Source organism: Acanthaster planci, linkage group LG02 (genome assembly GCF_054643075.1).
Source record: "Acanthaster planci isolate LZ-2023a linkage group LG02, COTS_SCS, whole genome shotgun sequence".
In the NCBI taxonomy this organism is placed as follows: domain Eukaryota; kingdom Metazoa; phylum Echinodermata; class Asteroidea; order Valvatida; family Acanthasteridae; genus Acanthaster; species Acanthaster planci.
Window position 1 is genome coordinate 26,636,480 of NC_141778.1, and position 22,450 is coordinate 26,658,929.

Here is a 22,450-nt window from a genome sequence, read left to right on the forward strand (position 1 = left end):
AGCAGCCACACCTCTCAGCTGCAACACACTTCACACAATTTCTTGACAAGGATTAGCCCAATCCAGCATCTTGTATAGAGGACAATGGGGATAGAGCCAAATGCCATAGTTCTTTTTAAAACGGCCTACTGATGTTTAGAATGATGCTGTGTGATACACTCGTGCATCAGACCTGCAAGGAAATTTCCTATAGCACTGGTCTGTCACAATACCCAGTCAGAATAGCTACATGTATGCTTATTTCTTTCCAAGAAGCTCAATTGATTCACTGGTATATTGTTTCTTTCTACAGCAGCCAAATTTAATCTTAATTCGTACATTACATATACGAATAAATAATTTTAGTCAACAAAATCGGCCTTTCAGCCATCTTGACAAAAAGCTGTAATCTACCAAAAAAAACCTAAAAGTTCAACAACAGAAAAATTCTTCAATTTTGTGAAGATACATGTAGTGATGGTGTCTTCTTTACATTTTCGGATCTTTAATACATAGCAACCATAAGTGCTGTCATTCCAATTCAGCGTCAATGACTTACTTCAATGCCACTTCTAGTGGTGCAAATGTACTGCCTCCTAAACCAACTCTTGTCTGAAGTCTACAAGAATCTGTTAGGATGAAAATATCAGTGTCAGCTGTTTCTTGCGTGTTCAGGGGTCACCCATTTTTCTGTCCTTGTCATGAGCTTACAAAGTGAGGTTTCACACGAATCTGGATTGCGACCAGTCATTCCAGAGCTGGCACGTGCTATCCATTAGGCAGGTTCTGGCATCAGAGAACCAGTGATGGATCACTGATCGCGATCCAGATCTATGTGAAACACACAGGCGCTAGGAGGGCAGAGGTTTTCAACCTGCATCATACTTGAATTTGTCTTCGTGGTTTGGTGTACACGGCATGCCTTACACAAGATGTTGCTTGATAAGGTTTCGCCTCTTCTTTGATCGATTTCCTGGCTTGTATCCCCTACTCATGCAAAGTAATACACCCTACCACGACGAGGAAAGCAATGCTACTGTTACTGCCATTGGCAGCTTGACCAGCCATCATCCTCTCATGTACATTTTGGGAGGAGAGAGGCATCTCAGGGAGGAGAGTTTTGCACGCTTGTGAAAAGGACAACAAATCGTCACCTACACCAAGAAGTAGCACTCAACTGCACTTGCGTGTTACTTCGTGAAAACCGTGTTTACAGCAATTTCGGTTTCACAAAGTAGCACTCAAGTGTGCACGCGCACATCGTACACTGATGTATAATCAAATGATTTTCATTTTCACAAAGTAGCACTCGTGTGTTTTGTCAATATAGCAAGGATAAAAACACTTTGAAAGGTCTAAAATGATTTGAGTCACCCATAAATATGTGACTTAACTAGAAGATGCTCTTAAAACTTGTTTTAAGTGTTTAAATTAAGGAAAAGGTCAGTTCTTGAAAATGACAATTCACCAAGCACGTGCCACACGGCACTGAGTGCTACTTCATGAAAATAATACATTTCCGTAAAATACGTGCAAAAGCGGCTCACACATCTATTGATGAGTGCTACTTTGTGGTGTTGATGACGAAATACGGATGTAAACCTATTACAAGTGTCCAAAGAATTTCAAGTCTCAAATTATTACCTGTAATCAGTACTACTTGTGTACAGCCATTTCCTGGTCACAACACATTATAATACATTGCTAAAAATAATTCAGGTATTTTTTCACCCCAAAATGAAAGCAACATGTATTGACAATCAATGAATGAACAATATTTACAGTATCACCTACTAACACATAAACCTAAAATTGGGGACAATGCGAATACGGTCTGTTACAGCGTTAGATAACTCTACATCGCCTCCTTCCAAAGAAAAACACAGCCAGATCTTTCTGTATCTTTAAATTGAGAGTTTTGTGATGTGCCAACATTATGAACTAAACCACTGGACATTTATGGCTTCTAAAACCCAGTGAAAATAGAAAATCTGCTAGTCAATGATGATGCCTTACTATTTCACCAAAGGGGGCATCCCATAGTGCCAGTTGGCTGTTTTAAAATCTGACATCAATGGCATCACATGAACAAAATCCAGATTGTTCTACCTTCAAACACTTACAAAAGCTACACCCACTGCAACCCCTTGCCAATTGAATGGATGAATTCTGCAAAGTGAATTAGAAGTCTGAACTATAGTGGCGCCATGCTCGTATACAGGTGGTGCCCAGTCATTCCACCAATAGGGTGTCGTGATTTGCACGTATGTCTTGGATTCAGGAATGCCCACGTCAGTATGGTGCCCACTACAGTCAGATGACATCCCCTTGGATAAGTCTAAGAGCAAGTTATTTAATCCAACGACAAATTCAGGCACAGATCTTGTCTTCATTCTAAAAAGTCCTCACCTCAAAAAGCAATACTGTGTCACTGGTATTTAAAACTGACAGACTTTGATGTTCTTTGACAATGCGAAAGACATTCTTTCCAACTTTAAAGAAAAATTCGCTCTTCAGGATAGTTTAATTAATTAATTAATTAAAAATAAAACTTGTTACCAAAAAACTTTCAAAGAGTAGCTCGCAAAGGTACAATACTACTTGCTGAAGTGCTAAATATTACCTTTATTGAAGACCTTGCTGTACTAACTTGCATCAATGCCTGATACAAAATGTATGCATGTGTTTTGAAAGAGTTCCACACATTATAACACACTTCAGGAACAAGTTTTGGGAAACTAATCAGTAAAAAGCAAAGAAGAGCTGAGAAACCAAGCTTACCTGAAGTATTTTTTTAAAAAGCAAACACATACCAATATAGAAAATCCTTTTTACAACTATGGCAGTCAGAAGTAAGGTCTTTCCTATACTTTATATAAAATACAGTTGACTGAGAACTGTTCTGTCAGCTGAAAACTGCGTGCTTAGCTATGCCATAAAACGGGGGTCAAGGGAATCGTCAAAATGCAAGCAATGACCACATGTAAAGTCCCTATCCCTCATAGAGCATCAAGACATATACATGTACAAAACCAAAGTTAACAGAAAACTTCTCAAGTACACGTACAGTATACGCACGTACACTAGCTTGTCCATAACTTACCAATTGAACAACCAATCAGTCACTGCTTTGGCAAAGAAAAGTTGAACAAAATGAAGAATTACTATATGGGCTCACTTCCAACGTAAAATAAAGAACAGAGAAATGGAATGTCAATTGACTATTAACACAATTTATTGATTTGAGATAAATATATACATTGGTAAATCATAACATAGGCCAATTGCTTTCAATCTCATTACAACTGTGTCCACGCCATCTCAAAAGTTCTATAATTGGTAAACTGCGTAACATCAAGCAAATTTTCTTTCATCAGAAGTGCACAGGCATAGAGCATGATTAAATACGTCTAGCTCTTGATGAAAATAGCATACAGATTTCCCCTTTGGAAAAAAATACACTTTTATAATGTCTGACCAGGAAAGAGAAATGTGGGATATGGTTTGGGTTACGAAAAAAAAAAAAAAAAACAGCCACCATGAGCTGTGTCCAGAAGTAAAGGCTATGGCTAGAAATGATATAAGGATGCATGGAAGCGGCTAGTTACCTCCCTGACACATGCATGATGCCAGCTGCAGGCACATCTTCTGGATGTAGCCTTGTATCTAACTGGTTTTCCCCCCAAGTCCACGAAGACCAGTCGGTCTGTGTACTAGATCAACAAAGAAAATGGATGCAACTGATATTTCATATTTAATGTTTTAACAATGATCAACATTGACTGAGCATCAATCGTGGCGTCAGTGAACTGGACACAAGGAATTTGATTCCAAGAAAAACACAATCTCAGAGTTTCTTCGGCAGGAATGGTCTGAAGTTTCTGGTCACCATCTGCCCCACTTCAAACCCTGTTGGTGTTCTTGTTCCCTTTTCATTCATGAAATAACAGCTAAATGCAGGCAAACTTGCAAGGCTGTCTGGAATTCTACCATTTTTAATAGTGCTGTTTTCCAGATATGGCTATTAACAGTGCACTTGATGTGGTTCTGACAAGCCTTTGAGCTTTACGTGTGACAAAATTTTTATACTTGCGAGAAAATGGGCTTTCTGGATCAGTCACGATAATGGCCGAAATGTGTCAGTATGGACACAAACTTTGTGGCTAGATGAAGACCAGAAACAAGAACTTTGTCTAATCCACCGATTCTGAAATGGACTTGTACGTATGGTAAGCTGCACATTGGAATCACACTGAAGCTATACAACAGATGATGGGATATACAAATTTATATGCAAATCTATTATAATCTAATTCAAGGTATATCTTTTGTCACATCTCTGACATTAACATATTAAAGCAGACATAAGATGTGACACTGAATAACTTACCAAGATAATTTACCCTATTATTTGGATATCTTTCTTACTACTTTAAATCTGTGACCAAATTACCTGTTATGAATCCTGACCGTTGTTTAAGCAGAACAGGTAATTCACACTACATGTTAATTGTAGTTTTGGACAATTTGGTACATTATATAAACCCTTGGCAGTTTTGCTTGGAATCATGCCACACCTAGATTAAACACTGCCTAATTAACAAAATGGAACACTCTACAGACAAGACCATAAGAAGACCATTCTACTCTCTCCATCAAAATCAAGCAAAGCAAAGTTTGACCACTGTGGGCACTGGACACAAGTAAATAGGGTTTGGCATTTTTACAGCAAAGCCTGAAGAGTGGTTCTTCAGAAAAAGAACTCAAGCACCGAGAAAAGACAGATAAAAACCCACCTGCACCATTTCTTTTTAAAAGTGCACCGCATGGCATTCTAACAAGAGTAACTAAGCCAGGTTTCTGGGTGCTAGACACACTGGAATAACTTCTTGTTAAGGAATTACATTTTGCAGACACCTAATCAAGATAATTCTGTCACTCTGGAATGTAAACCAAAACATCCTTGCCGTTTAGAAAATGAAGACGGCATAATGATCATAAAATTAATACAACATGCTCGTATTGAATATGTACTATGTGTTGGGTTAGTGAGAAATATCAATGGGAAAGACATGTTTCTCCAACGGGGCTCATTTGATAGCATAATGGCTAGTACACATGGCTTTGCCATAAAAGCAAGACAACTAGTGAACGTGCACTGCACATGTGCTCAGCAACAAAGCTGTGGCACCACTACGCCATGGTTCAACCCATCTGACAAAAACGTGTAGTACTGCTTAGCCGGCAAAGTTTAACTCGTTTAACTGAGTGCCCAGTGCACAGGCAGAGACTGTACATTCTACCATAAACTGGTCACGCATGCTCAGCACGTCCCGCACCAAAGCAATGAATGCCCACCAAAGGACTGTCGTTTTGGTGTAAAGGCACGCCATCCATTGTTCCGGCACGGTGCAGATTGAGCCCCAATAAAAACTGCACATAAACAGATGAACCCCTAGTTCAAAATGAAGAGAAAAAAGTGAATGTAACTCCTAACACATGTAAATGCCTTAAAAGGCTTGATCAATAATTGCCTACACATATTTGTACAATGTAGCGGTTGCCATGTTTACAATTTATGTGAAGGCTATTGACAACTTTACGTAGCAAAAGGTCATTCCAGCTTTAAAAAAAAAAAAAAAAAAGCTATGAAATACTTCCACAATATCTTTGCTACGTTTAAAATCACATTTTTTTTTGAGCAGTGCACAAGACTGCAAGATAATCAACCATTAAGGTCAATGTATTCCACATTAAACTGAATATCTTATAAACAATAAGTGTTGCCTCTTTCGGCGCTCTATAAATACAAATTACCAAGTGTCATTTTACAACAATGCCATTGTATTTTTGAGGAGTCTGATATACCATAGTCCAAATGTGCTGGGGTAGCCAACGTAAAACAGGAGAGCACTGGCGTATTTGGTTTACAGCCAAAAAAAAATAGGTGAACCAAGGTTAACCCTTAAATGTACACCCCCCAAAAGGCAAGCTGTGTAATACCAATGGCATCTAGCTACACTCTCAAGCAAGCAGATTGAACTTTTTCTTTTTTCGATACAACACACTATAACAAAATTCCATCAACCGGAGTCAACAGCAAACAGTAATGAGGGTCCATTTTATAACACACAAAAGTGTGGTAACTGATTTGTAAGTGGCGTATCCGGCATAATGGGACATTCTTTACCTGAAAGGGTACCCATGCTGGAACACGTTTGCCAGGGGTGTATGAGAAACTGTAATGGCCAAATTGGGACTAAGGTTAAAGGTTAACGGATGTACATTAACCCTCCTTTTGTTTTACAGCAAAACTATGCACGAGTGCCCACAGTCACTCTCTTGCATGTGTTTTCTATATGGAACACAAACATGCACAGGTTCAGTGTGTACACAGTTGGTTGCCAGCACAGTCTTTTGTGCAGTCCTCTTCACTGCATTTGGTTTACTGCACAATTATGCACATGAAACAGTGAAGCACAGTTGTTGAGCAGCACAAAAGTGCAATCTGATATTCCTGTGAGGGACTGTTGGTGCAGTGCACATGACACAGCTGTGCTTCTTTGAGGTGTTTACCAAGTGACCCAAAGAGTGACTTCAGCATAGGAGGGTTAAGGATGAATACCCTGGACCACTTTGCGGCAGTGTACAGCAGTGGCCAGCTCCTTCGTGTGACAGGGGACAAAGCCCTTCCACTGTACTGGAAATAAGCGCTCAGATAAGAAACAACCAACGTGTCATGTCATTACATGGTATTTCCATGTACTGTGCCAACTGACCGCCTGGAGCCAACACGTTCTACTTACTTCTCGCTAGGAATCCTGTAACTAAATTTCAAATGTAAAGAGGCCCTAATCTGCAACTGGAAAATTCTAGGTCACAATTGATTTCAACTTCCAAAAGGCATTATAACATTTTCATAGACCCCTCTGTTTACAGCTATCGCTCCTGAGTGCCTCCACCAAAATATTCAAAAACCCAGTCAATCTGACCAAAATCCCCTGATTTTTGGAGCAACAAAATTTACCGACAAGCAAAGCAAACAGGCATAAATAAACTGTAATGATTTCTGTAATGATTATTTTGAGAGTTTAAAAGTGTATTTATATCACGGCGAGTTCTATTGCGCAAGAATGATGTCTTTGAGATCCTTGGCCGCAACTCACTGCTCCAGGAAGGAGGGCTTGAGCTCGTTGGCCGACTTCGGCCGTATGCTGAACTGCTTGAGGGTGGCCTCCAGGGCCTGTTGGTTGCCCGAGAAGTAGGCGGAGATGGCGTTGTGGAAGAGGAGAAGCTGTTTGTGCATCACCTTCACCTGGTGGCAGAAACGGGAAATAACAGGAGTTTGGAACTCTAATCCCCCAAGGCATACATAAAATACTTCTGAAATAGGAGAATCAAGGTTGCCCGCGGCAGTTCAAGGTCTAGGTGTGAGAGTACTGAACGGTGCACAGCGTCTACAGAGATGTGTGGTCAAGACCTCTTAAAGACATCACAAGACCCCACTGGACAAGCACACGACCAACACAAGATCTCCAGTGTGAGTTCAAGTCACAAGCTGTTCTAATGGATTGCAACAATAGCATTGATTTCCAAATGTCCACCATGCTCCTCCTGAATGGTCTTGTGACAAGTCCTGTAGAATGATCATGAGTCTGGTCTTGCAATCATCTTGACTACATCATTCGACAGTGTTCCCTAAAGCCCAATTTAACAATTCAGTATCCAACAGTGCTGTAGGCCAGTCCACTATAATCCTTTCACAACTCCCTTTACAAGTCCAATCACAACAGCATAAGTATATATAACAGGTTGGGCAATGACAAAATTTCAGTTTACCAGTTCACTTGACTACCTTGTGACTTAGCCTAACCACTTCATGCCGGGGCATTTTTCAATGTTGATGATGCTGGGCCGGCATGATTATCATTTTTTCCGTTTTCAAAATCTTTCAAAAATTCATCATTTCATTTAACGGTCGTTTATAGCCGCACGAAGTAATCTTTAGGCACTACTCTAAGTTGACAGGTGACCTTCATTGACACCCAAGTATTTCAGCCAGGCCAGCAGCCTTGTAAACAGAGCCCAGATTGTGCGGTGTTATATAACTGTCTTTTGTTCACGAACCTGGCTCAGTGCACTGCTGACCTCTTTTCAATAGGGGCCAGATTAGCGTGCAGCGGTGCTGTGTGGCTCATCACTGCGGTGGTGGAGCGCTTTTGTCCCCGGTGGTAATCTGCTGGCTCTCCATGCCCCAAGCCCTGGTATACGGTTTCGAAACAAGGCTGGATTATCACCACATTTGAGAGTGAAAAATGTCGGTAATGCCCAGCAGCCTGGTCTTTTGTTCGGAGTATGGTCTTTTTATACAGGGCCCTGTTTCCTTTGTCCAAGTTCGGAGACCCCGGCCACGCATATAAACCATACAGCTCCGATTCCGGAGTCCCCGGCAGGTAGTGGTTAAGATGGGATGACGAACGATGGACTTGCTGGGACTTGTGAAGGATTCGACAACATTACTGCTCTCAAGTCCTTTTAAAAGTAGAAGGACAAATCAATGATCTAGCCCTGTTCACTCATATATATTCAGTGACTCGACTCAAGACTGGATGACTTGTGAAGGATTTGCAGGAACCACTGAGGACTTGTGAAGGACTTGCATGCAACTACTTCACTTACTGGAAATGAGAGGTTACAAAACTCAAACAGGAACAAAATTTGGTATGATCACAAAAACAGACGTGTAGATTTGGATTCTTTTTTGGTAAATTACCAAGACTTGCGACCCCACAAAACAAAAAATTCCTTCATTTTATCAGCCAAATAACAGAAACTTGCTCAATCAAGCAGATATGAAAACCCCACACTTTATAAATGAACACAGGCCAGGCAAAATGTGTATTACTGAATTTGAATTTGTACTTCCTTGCTTGCACTTCGAAGACAGATCAATTACAAAACTGTAAATGCAGAAATTCCAGCTCAAATTTAGACATGACCTCTTTGGGGTAAATGCTTTAATAGCTGGCCAGAAAAAACTGCTTTGCCAAAACCACAGTTTGCAGCACACTGCGTACCTTGTTCTCTTCCAAGAATTTCAATTTGACGGCCACATCCTGCCTGAGCTTGTCAAATCTCTCCTTCTGGCCTTCGTACTTGACTCGGGCATCGTGTAGCCTGGCCTGAGTCGAGGCGTCCTTGGGGGCTAACTGTAAACTCTCCAGGTCAGCCCGGTAAGCATCATATTCTACCCTGTTGGTAAAAGGTAACAGACCTTTAGCCTTGTTCAACCACGCTTTAAGCCCTTGTAACAGCTAGTTGTTTTGAATGCAATCCTTGAAATGTACCTTTCTGCGCTGAATGCTAGGGCATGCAGCTGAAGTTCCAGTCTTTGCAAGTATCCCTTTCAACGTCTGACAATGTTGGCAGGGTCTTTTTGGCCTGATACTGATGCTAAACCCAACACTCAAAAATCCTCCAATTGATAATTTATGTGTTCAATGGACTTTGCTGGATTAGAAAAGTACATCACATCCAATATTACTTTATGTTGGTACTTGATGCCTCTTGAAATTGTAAGTACCAACAATGTCCCACTGTTTTTCTTTTCATACACAAAAGAATGTGGTAAATAGGGCAAACTGCACAGATTTTTCTCATATGGAATGTCTGTCTTCCTAAATACACATCTCAACATTTTCACCGAAGTCAGTAACCAGAGAGTAAGCTTTAATATGAAGGGAGAGATATTTTGATGGGGCAATGTCTTCAATTGCCTAATTTGAAATTACATTTGGAAGTAAAAAAGCACCAGAGCTCCAAATCTCATTGACTTAAATTGTTCGGAACCCTCTTGAAGCCTTGAAATTGTGTACGAGAAATAAAGGCAAACTCTTTGTGAGGGGCACCAAATCTTATGTAGTGCAATACTGACTGAGAAAAAACTAGGTATCATGCTCAATGTACATGTATGTAAAGTCCCTCATTCCATCATTGTAAGGTATACAGATTAGAAATGGACAGATTTTGGGGGGTTAGAAAAATATCTTGGATCTGCCAACCAACCTGGCCGACTCGTACTGCTTGACAGTCAGCAGAGTGTCTTCCATAGTCTTGTTGCACAGCGTGCTGACGCTGGACGTGAAGAACGTGAGCGCACCCAGCAGGGTCTCGCCGTTGGTGCACAATGACTTCTGTGTCTCGGCGTTGTAGTTGAACTCCTCGGCCAGCTCCGTGGATTTCTGGGCCAGCTCGGCAAAGGCATCACCAAGGGATCGTTGCGTCTGGACAACCTGGACATCGGAGGAAATCACCCGAAATAATTATCTTAATTACAAAAAAACCCCACAATAATCATGGTCAAATATCAGCGATTAGACCCAAAACGAGGCATTTATATTCTTGGACAGCAGCCCCACCTGGTAGAAGTGGTTGGTCAACACCCGGGCCAGCTTCATGATGTTGCCATACTTGCGCTGTGTGTCTCGCAGGACCTCAATCTGAGCCTCCAGCTGCAGGTCCACCGTCCTGGATGCCTTGCCCAGCTTCTCCTGCACCAGCTGGCGTGTGCACTTGTAGGTGGAGATACTCCAGCTCTTCAAGCTGTCCAACTGGAAAGACGACAACGTAGAGGCCTTGAAATCAACTCGCATACTGAATCTATACAGTGGCTTCATATATCAATGTGTCTAAACTGGGAGTCAACAACGGGCCAACTTTTTCGTAGGTCTACAGTTTACTTTTGGCACTGATGAAGCAGTGACAAAAGCTTCCACCTCTTTGCAGAGTGTACAAAAACGAGATGTGCCTGAAACAGAGACAAGCAACCGGTACTTGTACATGGATGTGCATGCTATGTAATTCCCTTGCCAAGCTGGCAATGCATTACCCATGTTGGCACAAAATATTCCGTAATAGCTGGTGGTGATTCCGTGGGCAAAGCCATTAAACTATCAGACTGCCATTTAACTGCTTACTAACAGTTCGCCCCCCCAAAAAACAAAACCCTTTCACACTAATTGATAATTACAGTCTGCTACTCAGTTACAAATGCGCCAACATATGCAGTATGTACTGACTGTACACTGTACAAGCAAAAGAGCATAATACCGGCTACCGCAGCACAGCTCAAAAGCCTTACAATCTCAATATTTGAGATGTTAATGGCAGTTTGTCTGATACGCCTTGGAGCGAGGGAAAGCCTGCGTGTTTGTTCTGACACCCCTGCTGATTGGTGACTGGTGGAATGCACTTTGCCGGCGCATTCCTGCTGGGTCTGAGGATCAACGTAAACGGAAGTGCCATGAGCTTCTGTGGCTGTCTGAGGTTGTACCTAATTCTTACACAAATTTACCTATAACAGATGTTCTCCTTGCTCCGTCATGGCCGCCCTTTATGTTAACCCCCAGTTCTTCAAACCATCGGGCAACCCCTAATGCACATCTCACCCAGGCATATTTGGCTGATTGGCCCAAATGAGGGAGGTCCACATAGTCTTTGAATGTACAAAGGTTGTGGGTAATAAAAACTGCAAAACGTGGCTGAATTAAACAACCTTTGGCTCGGGTTAACCAACAAACCAAAACCCAAAAATGTGATGCCAGAAAATTTTATTTGCTTTGGACAAAAATTTTTAACGCAAATTGAACGATGATGATTTCCGATAGTAATTAGTCGAAATTCAGCAACCCAAAGTATTGGCTCTTTGAGGCGAGATACGACTATTTCGGCAACTCCAAGTCATGTTCACGCCTTCAATCCTCCCAAATATGTCAAGAACGTGTGATAGCCTACATGTCTAACAAATGGTGCCAAGAAATATGATTTTATGCACAGATTTGTGTGCAGAGCTTGACCAACATGTAAAGCTGAATACAACTTGCCGGGTGGCCCTCCTCCACATTTGATAAATATATGCACAAAACCCACTGTAAATCATCCAATGTGTGGAGTCATTGCAACAAATCACATAGATTTTATATTTGTCCGGCATGCCAGATTTCACCAAGTGATACATTTAACTAAGTGATACCGTACATCAAAACAGAGAGACTTGTTTGCACCTTCTAGTGCTAGCAGAAACAAAATTACTGGGAAAAAGACCTTTAAGACTCATTTTGTGGGATCTGGTCAGATTTGGATGTGGCCTGATTTTCTTTACCTTAGCCTTGGCCATGACGGAGGTGGACACCTGGTCTGTTGTCTGCCCGGGGGCCGGCGGCGTGCTGGTGAAAGTGGTATTGCCAATACCGGTCATGGGCTTCCCGACAGGTGTTGTCTGCGCCGTCGGCATGGTAGCCACAGGCTGGACAGCAGGTTGCACAGCAGCAGCAGGGGCTGCTGTTCGGACAGTCGCTGTAAAAGACAGACATTACATGTGGGTGGTCGGCAACAGTTCGGTGAGTTTGGGCTATAACCATTTGTTGACCACCTGTCAATTTTCCCAGGTAACCTGCGCAGAAAATGTATCCTGCATAACAGGCAAAATCAACCAGTGGTTGACAACGGCTGCCATTCAAACTTACCCATGTACGATCAAGTATTGTATATCCCATTAATTTTAAAAAACACAGTTGAAAAGTGGGCAGCCTGTATTCATGGTGCCTTGCTCCAAAGCTGGATGAGCCTGCCCAAATATTTTCACAAGCAAATCGGGTGCCTCAAGGCTCTCCATCAGCGACAAATTCTGTTTGTTCTCCCTGAAGTGCAGAGACCAACGTGCGAAGGGACCACTACTCCGCCATGTCTGAATAGTTTGGCAGAGCTGGTGTCGGACACCGGCATTCAAAGCTGACAGTTTAAAAATGGTTCACCGTCACAAGCTGCATGTTGCACACTGTACGGTGCAAACATATGGTACATGTGACTACGGTAGCACATTCCCACCTGGGCAAAAATACATATATGTACATATATGCATATGCAAATCTATACACAAGTACACAGACCTACATGTACAGTCGGGCCACTAAATCAACAGGTTCACAGATGATGGCATACATGTACATGTGTACTGCGCACCAATGAATAATCTAAATTATAATGTGTAACGTATGGTGCACACAATTCAGAATACATAGGAAATATTAATAATAAGCGGTTGGTACACACGTTTCATAGAATTATTATACATACACATGTATGTCTAAAACAAACAGACCAAGGTTAATATTTCAGGAGAAAGACAGCGGAATCCTGCAGGATTCTACTGGCTCCATATTTCTATTTCTTGTTGTGATTTAGCAAACCAATCAGCAGCAACGTTCTTGTCTCAAAGCATGTACATGCACATGTATAAATCATTCATCCACCAGACCTAGATGCACATAAACACAGACATCGAAACGACCGTGTTTCAGCTGAAAACGCAGTGCTGTCTATTCCTGTTTTCATTCAGTAACTCCAAATGTTTCCATGTTGTCATTAGTTCTGTAACCCTTTCTGTGCAAACATTGACTTGTCCTTGTCTAATGCGCACACAAAAGGAAATAAATGTGCCTGGTCAGTCTTAAATGTTCATTTCAGGAAAGTGCACGGATAATGTCTGTACTAAAAGCAACAGACATTATCTACATCCATTCTCCTGAGCTGGTCTTTAAGCAAGCCAGTCAAGCTATAAATTCCCATTCATGAATATCTTTTGAGTCACAAAGTCAAAACGAGTTTTCAAAAATAAAAAATTTCCACCTATTTTGCTCGACAATTTTTATGACACTTTTCTCCGACAACTTCTCTAGCCAGGTTACATTGCATGTTCCTCTCGCAAGAGGTCATATACAATCTCCTTGTATGGAGATTGGCACAAACATGACGTGTACTGCCTGAGGTAGTGAACGGCCAGCTCAACCATTTCAGATCATTCAGGTGACAGGCTCTTCACCAATAGGAATGGCGAAACTGTCTTTAAATATATTGATGAATGACAAGTGCAGCATTGAAATAATGCATTGCACACAGGAATAAATGTACACGTACATGTACACATGCACATGTACTTCAAGAAGTTTGGGCTTCATCTACACAACTGTTCCAGATCCAGCCAGACATTGTACGTTACAAACTAACTGAACCCGGAAATGTCATTTACAAATCCTGTCTCACCTAAACTGACCTTTAAATGTAAACATTAAAAAAGAAAAACCCCAAGGGCACATTATCTGTCTGATTGCTTCAAATTGCTTCCTGTGGTTGAGAAGATCCAATTCCAGCCCGGTGGTAAAAAAAAACTAATCTGATTAAGGCTGCTGCAGCAGTTACCAGGTCCCGTGCGACTTTTGAACTTACGACTGTTCAGGTTTATCACTCCGTTCTGTAAGATTTACCAATTCAATCAGGGAACATTGCTCGCATAGGGAACATTCCCCGAATTGCAAATGTCCACCGAGCAGCACATTTAATGCACCTCTGTCAGCGCTCCGCCTCATTTAATCAGAGGGAGGCAGCCATGGGCTTGCAAATGGAGCCATGGCTGCAGGTGCGCTTCAGAATGGCGACAGGGAGATGATCCCATGATAATGCCATGTGCTAAGTACACATTCCTTCCTTTTGAGTGCTTTAATTTGCTCAATTGGGTGTGCAAATTGGAGCTAAAGAGGCAGCTCTAACCCTAACCCTGGCAGCTAAAAACTGCCTCCTGTCCATATTTCAGATACTGCTGCAACATTATTTGATACATGTACTGTACATCTTTTGGATATCAATTCTGGTGAAATTTTGTATGCAGTGTGGTACATGTGCATACCTTCTCGCCAAAGTAAACTTTTTTGATGTACAGTGCACAAGTGCAGAAAACAGTGCCAATACATAAATGGTTCTGTGAACAATACTAATAACCATAACTATGAAAAACTTGTCTCCCTGAGCAGCACTGCTGCAAATGAATGGCATGAAATCTTCTCAGTTCTTGTTGGCTTTAAATCAAACCTGTCAGTGCAAATTCAGATCTGAAAGCTGTGGAATTCTATCCTCCACTTTGCAATAATACGGGAGCACACAGTGACGGAACATTTAGTACAAAAACTCACTGAAGACTTCAGATGGACTTTTACATTGGGGTAATGTGTTATTACCCTTGACCACCATTATTTTATAAACGTGAACATACCAATCTAACATTTGCTGATATACCAACAATTGGGTGTATTAGTTTTTGCTTCTGGGAAAAATGTTGAAAATTAAAACCATTGTTAAAGTACCACTACCATTTAACTAGTGACATACACATCAAGACAGAGAAAAGCTTACGTTTTTCAGTAGATGGTGGTTGGTCATTTTGATTTTCTTCTGCCCACGTAAACAGGATCAAAAGGAAGAAAGAAGAATATGAGTAGTGAGAAACAGGAAATGTTAATTTTGACACATTCAAATACAGAAAAACACAATGCCAAATGTTTGCATTTCTCAATTTCTTAAACTGATTTTTTGGGGGGTAAAATTTACTTCTTTGTATAAAACTATAGTGTGAAAACTCAAGCGTTTGCTGGCCACAAGTGACTCAAGTGATCTTTGAATGACATCCTCAAAGTAACTGCAAGGACATCTAGAATAATGGAAGCCTTATCTTTAGAAACGCAAACTTTGGATCTTTAAAGACAGAATACCATAAAATGCATACATGTACAACACAATATTAGAAATTTGTTATGTGGAAACATAAAGTAATTAGTCATGCTGAGCTGTGAAAGTAAAAAAACTTGCAAAAAGAAGTTAGCACAAAAATGACAGACAAAAGCAAGGCAGATAAGTGAGAAATGAAGCCAAAGGATTACTGTAAGTGGTTACACAATTTTGACCAATTTAGTTTTTAGAGGTGGCCAAGAGGACATATTCGTTTGATTTTTATCAGGCAATTGACACACAGTGTCCAGAAATGTTTGTTGATGAAGGATTATTCTAAGCTGAGTTAATCATTCTAACAGAACCATTTGCACTGTGCAAACTGTCCTTTATAGTAAGATATGCAAGCTTGATTTTATCATGTACAAATCAGACAGGAATGAGTCACACTGCTAAATAAACGTGTCAACATGTACGTGTGTAGATGTGTTCGGTGCATGATTGGAACAGTCAAACCATAGAATTACGGAAATTGTACAAAAATTGAACAGCCAGATTTACTGGTGTTCTTGTGTTAGGATACTGACAAAAGCGTACGAAAGAAGGAAGAACTTGGTTTCACAGGTATATAAGCACACTGAAGATCTGGTCGTACATATGGTATGCACATACTTCAATTGCAGTTGATTGGTGTGAATCGCCCATGTTCAACCTACATACATTCATGTACATGTACAGTGCATTTACTGTAAATGACAGCAATGTTTTCCATGGAAAGGACTTCAACAAAGTGACAGAAATGTCTTGGGTAGCACTACATGGCCATACCTACATGTACATGTGCATCTATATGAGCAGTCTGTTGTACAAGTCTGTTTTACATGTACATGAATGTGTCTATGCTATCCTGAGTCTTAAGGCATTGGAGGGGGGATTTTTCTGAATCCTCTACAATCCCTCCTTAGAAGGACCCAAACAGAACACAATCTCTGTTACACATTCAACATGTTCAACCCGTACACAAGAAGCTGGATGCAGAGTACGGTACAAGTTATAATAGTACATGTACATGTACATGTAGCTGTGCTTTACCCTTCAACAGAAATCCTGCAAAATCCCCCCAAATCCTCTTGTAAGATTTTAAAAACCAGGGAGGCTTGAAGTTGATGTACATGTGCAATGTATAGTAAGTCCATGTACATGTAATTACCTGACAGTATACTGTACAAGCACACATGCATGTACATGTACATGGACTGTACAGTGTGGTATTGTCTTGAATTATTGTGTCCATGCAACAACTGAAATGGATCTTTCTGCATAATGTAACAGTACACCAAATGCACAATGCCTGCAATGGGGGCGTGCTATCACATGGCGTACCACAAATAAACACACCAAAACAGCTTCCAATGTCACATGCAGGCCTTAATGACCACACCAACAGAATCATGCACAGAATGCAGACATCTCATTTAGGGCCTATCCCTCCACGACACACTGCATGAAATCTACTTCACATGACACAAGTGCAGGAAGATTGCATATGGCACACTGATACATGTGTTAATCGTACGTGTTCTACCTACCCATGTACATGTACTACGTATGCACACACTATTCCTCCATGCAGACGTGCAATACACTGTGTCAGTTCAACATGGGCCCGTCTTTAGCTCCTTTTAATTATGCCCGCCTCATATAACCCTGTGAGTGCCTTTCATTGGAAATTGACTCTGCCATCCCAAATGTCACCATAACATTGACACTGCTCTCCAAAGCAGAAGAACGTTTCACGTTCTTCGCGCATTAGGGCCAACTCCCGTGGGAGGCTGGCATAATCGTCAGTTAATCCCTGCCAACGGTGATGAACAATTTGTACGTACACTCTCAATGCCGTAGCAGGATGTCATCAATGGAGACAGCTACATGTACTTCTCTCTTTCCAGAAACACAAGTAAATGCTCAACTGATATTTGTATCACAACCATACGTAAACCTGACAGTATACGGTAGGCCCCCTATGTGGAAAAGTTTGTATGAATATACAGTACGTGTAAATGAACTAATATGCATCGGCCTGCATGAAATGACAATGATCATGACCAGACTTAAGGCACATGTACAACAGCTGTTTGAGGATGCATGCATGGTCTTTGTTCCAGTACTCTGTACGAAAAAGGATAACAACTCATCTTTCTCAATTGCTTCAATAAGATACCGGCACTCGTATCACCTTTTTAATGACAAACCCTAAGCAAAACTACGACAGACAACCCTTCAGCTGTCACCAGAAGACTAAACTGGAAATGAATTTCCTAATTAACCCTACATGTAGCTCCATAGACATGTTTGCTAGGATCATGCAAGCTGTCCTGCAAATTCCTCCACCTGTCTCCATTTTCAAAATTTGGATACTGCCTCAATCCTTCGGGATCCCATCACAATCCTAGGTTATACCGGTATGTTGAGGCAGTGCAAATGATCTTCTGGAGCGGTGTTAATGATTTCGAGTGTAATCTGGACTTAAATTTATGCAGCTTGCCGAGTATTAACAACACATAAGGTCTTGCCCAAGACCCCGACACACTGAATGTTTCATCATCAGTCACACGCGGACATGGGGCCCCAATCCTTCAAAATCCTCCATTTATGCGAGAAGGATGTTGGAGAATTTGGAAGGTTAGGTTTAAAGATTCTAGCAAAGTATCAGTGAAGTGTAGATTTCCGGTATGTTCCAAATGCACAATCTTTCATGCAAATTAAGATTCACTGAAAATAATGCGCAAAACAAAGAGGCATGCAGTATCATGAAGATCATATACTGAACGTTTCTAAAATTGATAAAAGTTGTCAGTCTTTGTAACTGAAAATCCCTTACAGTTCATCAATGGAAAAAAGCGAATACAACGTGAGAGCTGAGACTATAAGGATGTATCAGACAAACATGGATTGCTGGAAGTGCAGGGTGGGGATGGAGAATGGGTGAATCACGATCAGGCCAACCTACCCGCCCCTCTGGAAGGCTGAGCCAGACGGCTGCCCACGGTGGGGTTTTGGATAAGCCTGGGTTGAGGTGGTGATGACATGGGTGACTTCTGGGGACTAGACAGGTCTACGCCTGTAAACTGACCGCCACTGCCGTTGTTGCTGTTTCCGCCGCTGTTGCTGCCACCACCGCTCCCACCGCTGCTGCTTCGGTGGGCTGAAGTGCCACTCTGGATGGTTGCTGCCGCGTCAGACAAGGATGGGCCGTCCCTCAGCATGTCCCGTAGGTCCTGCTCAAAGGTGTCGTCTAGGTCGTCCTCTGGCTGGTAAGTACCGTTCTCTGTGGTCATCGCTTGGACTTAGGTAGATACGGTGCCACACAGTTTTCACCTGGATGAGTACAAAATGTGAAAGAGTTGAGCGTCATGTGCTGGACTGGTTATCCACCAACTACATGTACATGAATCCCTTAGTGTTCTCCGGCATGTCATTACCTTTCATACAAATTTTGAAGTGTTTTGGCATAAGGTACACCGGAGCAAAAGTTAAACAACCGCCATTCATACATGTCATTCAACAGCTCTGTATGTACGGAATATATATGTGCATGTATGATTCAGGTGTTTCATACATTTCAAGCAAATTTCTGCATGCAAAACCTTCACCAAGTGTAGTGCCTGACCATACACACATACATATAGGTCCACATCTGTACAAAACAGAGGCACACAATAAAAGACTAATATTATCTGGTCATCTGCAAAAAAATCTGTTGAAAAAGTTGGGTCCAAAAAATGGTCCAATGAGGTCTGGGCTTTTCCAAATGAAATTTCAGAGGTGGCAATTGGTGAACCTTACTCTTCAAGACAATACAGGCAACTTAGGGATTGGTTAATACAGCGCATATAATTGCACGAATGCACATATGGTACAATGTTGTAAATACAGGAAGTTTGTTTCATGTACATAACGGAAGCAAGGAGAACTTAAAGAACTTATCATATACTTAAGTGGTGCACTTTCCTACCACGGGTACCCTTCATTCCACACTACATCATTCCTATATTTTAAGCACACACACAGTTATTTTTACAGCTGATAGCAACAAACAAGACTAACTGCACAATCTACAATGAATACATGTACAACAAGAGCATGAACGTGGCCCAACCCCCAAATGTACATGTATGTCACACAGCACACCATGTGCCTTTGCAGCTCCATTAAAATTTTCAGTAGGCTGTGACATTTGTAATATTCACCTATGTACATGTATCCATGTACTTATCATGCCTATTGCCATGTGATGTAGCCAAAAAAGCCATGGTAACACTGAACTCTATTATGTACTCAAGCCCAGCTCTCTGACCTTTGGACTATTAGTAAGCATGCACACATATGAGCTGATGAATGGGCAAAACTGAGGAAAGCACAGATGTACAAACATGCAAGGGTACATATACATGTTACACCCTGAAAGTGATGTCACTCAGCTCGAGAAGAATTTCATTACTGGCCCTGTCTGGAAACCACAACCAACCTCATTATGCAAACGTGTTTGTACATGTATGCATATATGTCCCTCTGTGAAATGGCAAATGTGTACCCCCTACGTACTGATATGCGATGAAATAATGAACTTAACATTTAAGCCTACCTACATGTACATGTATGCATGTCTGACAGTGCAGGGAAAGTATCAGAATATAAATGTATTCATTATTTGTGTAAGCAACTGAGTGTACAGTAGGTGTGTACGTACACAATATTTTTTTTAATAAGAAGAAGAACCTGCTTGGTTAACACAGCTAAGAACTGATAAACTGGCCAGTTTTCCGAACATTATGAGGAAGAGCAAAAGATGTACAGTAGATTAGCCAAGACTGCTTGTTAAAATTTTTTTGAGAAAGTTGTTTTCAGATAAATGTACAGTAATTAAGCTACTGATGCTCTTTTTAAATTCTACAGCACTGTCCTGCTCCCCAAAGTGATTGTCTTCTTCAAAACGTACATGTAGTGCTAAAAGTAGAAGCACATGTACTGTACATGTACACGTACATGTAGGCCTTTAAATGTACCACTGAACTAAAGCATACATGTGGGACCAGTCTTCTGGACTACCTGTACTTTTGGACAGGCCTATTTTCTACATGCATGATCAATGTAAAAACCTATATTCTTCATACATTATCACTTAACCAACAGGCATTACACATTTACGTCAAAACTGCGACTACCTGATTGTTGTTTTGTTTTTGTGGGTAACGATCCAGCAAAGAGTGATTTTCTGTACGTGTACACAGCAGATGCTCAGAATTTAGGCCGAGTTAAATACAAATACCGGCAATTAGATATTTCAAAGATACTGTACGTAATACAAAACTGCTGCAAACAGCTTGCTGACTACAATGACCTAAAATACAAATCTCAAAATAATATCTGAATATACTCTACATGTACAAGCCTTTGACCTTCCATTAGAACAGGTATTGAGATGGATGTACCAAATTCCCACAAACACATGAATGAACATCACACAAGGCGCAGCACATGTTGCGCGTCTCGCCTGGTGTGTGTTTCCAGGTCACAACAGCAGACAGGACAGTCCCACGATCAAAACAACATGAGACGTCATCCCCTGCCACCGAAAATGGTCCAGCCAAGATGCGGAGCAAGTATGGTCATTGGTGGGCTCAATGCATGCGCAGTCTGATAAACGTGAGCGGCATGAATGGAGTGACAGTCAACGGGTGGAAGTGAGAAATTGGTGAGCAAAAATCTCATTTTTTTCCACAAATACTTCATCTCATGCTCTGAAACTACTATTATCGCCTTCTTAGCAGATAGAGATCAAGCAGATTTGCTGACGGGAAAATCTGGTTTAGGCCTAGGCCTAATAGCTTTTTTATGGCTGCAAACCATTTCACCACACAAATTCAATTCCCAAACCCATAGCGTTACGACGCCATGTACATGTAAACTTTCTTGCCTCGAAGGCACACAGAGTATCATGGAGTTAGTGACTTCAAGTTCTCGAAGTAGGGCAAAGTATGGTTTATTTTTATAAGTAAATACATGCAGGGTAAACTAAACTTGTGTATGACCATGGTCGAGGTAGGAAAATAGGCCTACTGATATGATTGACGAGAAGTCTTCTGGACCAATTTCCAATGAAACCTTGGCATGACTTCAACATCCTCCATAAAATGACTTCTCAATCATTTAACTGTGTAGGCCTAAAACTGTGGGCTACACACCTGTCCTTGACCTTGTTTAGCCTACAACAAATTTCAAGTCTAGGCTTGGGCCTACTTGTACATGGTCTACTGGTCGTCATGATTGTAAAATAAATGCTTTAAAAAGACACAAAAACGTAGGCAATGGTAAGGGGTCCTACAAGTCAGGATTACCATAAAATTTCCAAAATTACATGAATATTTTAATACTCCGGTCACCGGTTTTCTCTCGCTTCATGCATCTTCAACCACGTGACCATGTCGACGTGCAACCTGGAAATGCAACGAACAAATTCAACATCCAAGCCAGCTTTAACATGTTTAATTAGTTACCAAAGCACACTTACCAAAATCAAGAAATTGTGGATTACGCCTCGTCAGCGTAGTCCGTAGAATCCTGCACTTTCCACCACCTCAAATTAGATTCCAAAATGCTAAAATTCATTCACACCAAAACGATGAAAATGCCTTAATCACCCCTCCTCTTGCGGCTCTCCTCCCAGAAAGTCGTGTTGTCAAGATCCGGGAACTCGTGAGCGATGCTGTCATCGCTGGTGACCTGCTCATTACGTTTTTAATCACGCGTAGATTTGGTAACCAGTGAAGGCATTTGGTCAAAGTTCTGGTACCTAGGTAATGATAGTGAACGGCAATATTGCAAGGGGATCTGATTATCTTTTCTTCCTCCAACT

At 41.3% G+C, this 22,450-nt stretch overlaps 1 protein-coding gene across 3 annotated transcripts; it reads right to left on the reverse strand.

Annotated features, from left to right (window-relative positions):
• Positions 1 to 274: 274 nt before the first annotated feature.
• Positions 275 to 22,290, reverse strand: LOC110975929 (arfaptin-2-like). 3 transcript variants are annotated; one of them, XM_022228810.2, is made up of 8 exons: positions 22,106 to 22,289; positions 18,668 to 18,912; positions 15,223 to 15,261; positions 12,140 to 12,333; positions 10,398 to 10,589; positions 10,045 to 10,271; positions 9,057 to 9,231; positions 275 to 7,294 (listed from the first exon to the last, which is right to left on the reverse strand). In XM_022228810.2, the coding sequence occupies exons 2-8, from the start codon at positions 18,870 to 18,872 to the stop codon at positions 7,142 to 7,144; spliced, it is 1,185 nt and encodes a 394-aa protein (XP_022084502.1). In that variant the 5' UTR covers positions 18,873 to 18,912; positions 22,106 to 22,289; the 3' UTR covers positions 275 to 7,141. The 3 variants fall into 3 exon arrangements, with proteins under 3 accessions (XP_022084502.1, XP_022084499.1, XP_022084500.1); XM_022228807.2 differs by having other exon boundaries at positions 18,545 to 18,912; XM_022228808.2 differs by lacking the exon at positions 15,223 to 15,261 and having other exon boundaries at positions 18,545 to 18,912; positions 22,106 to 22,290.
• Positions 22,291 to 22,450: the final 160 nt, after the last annotated feature.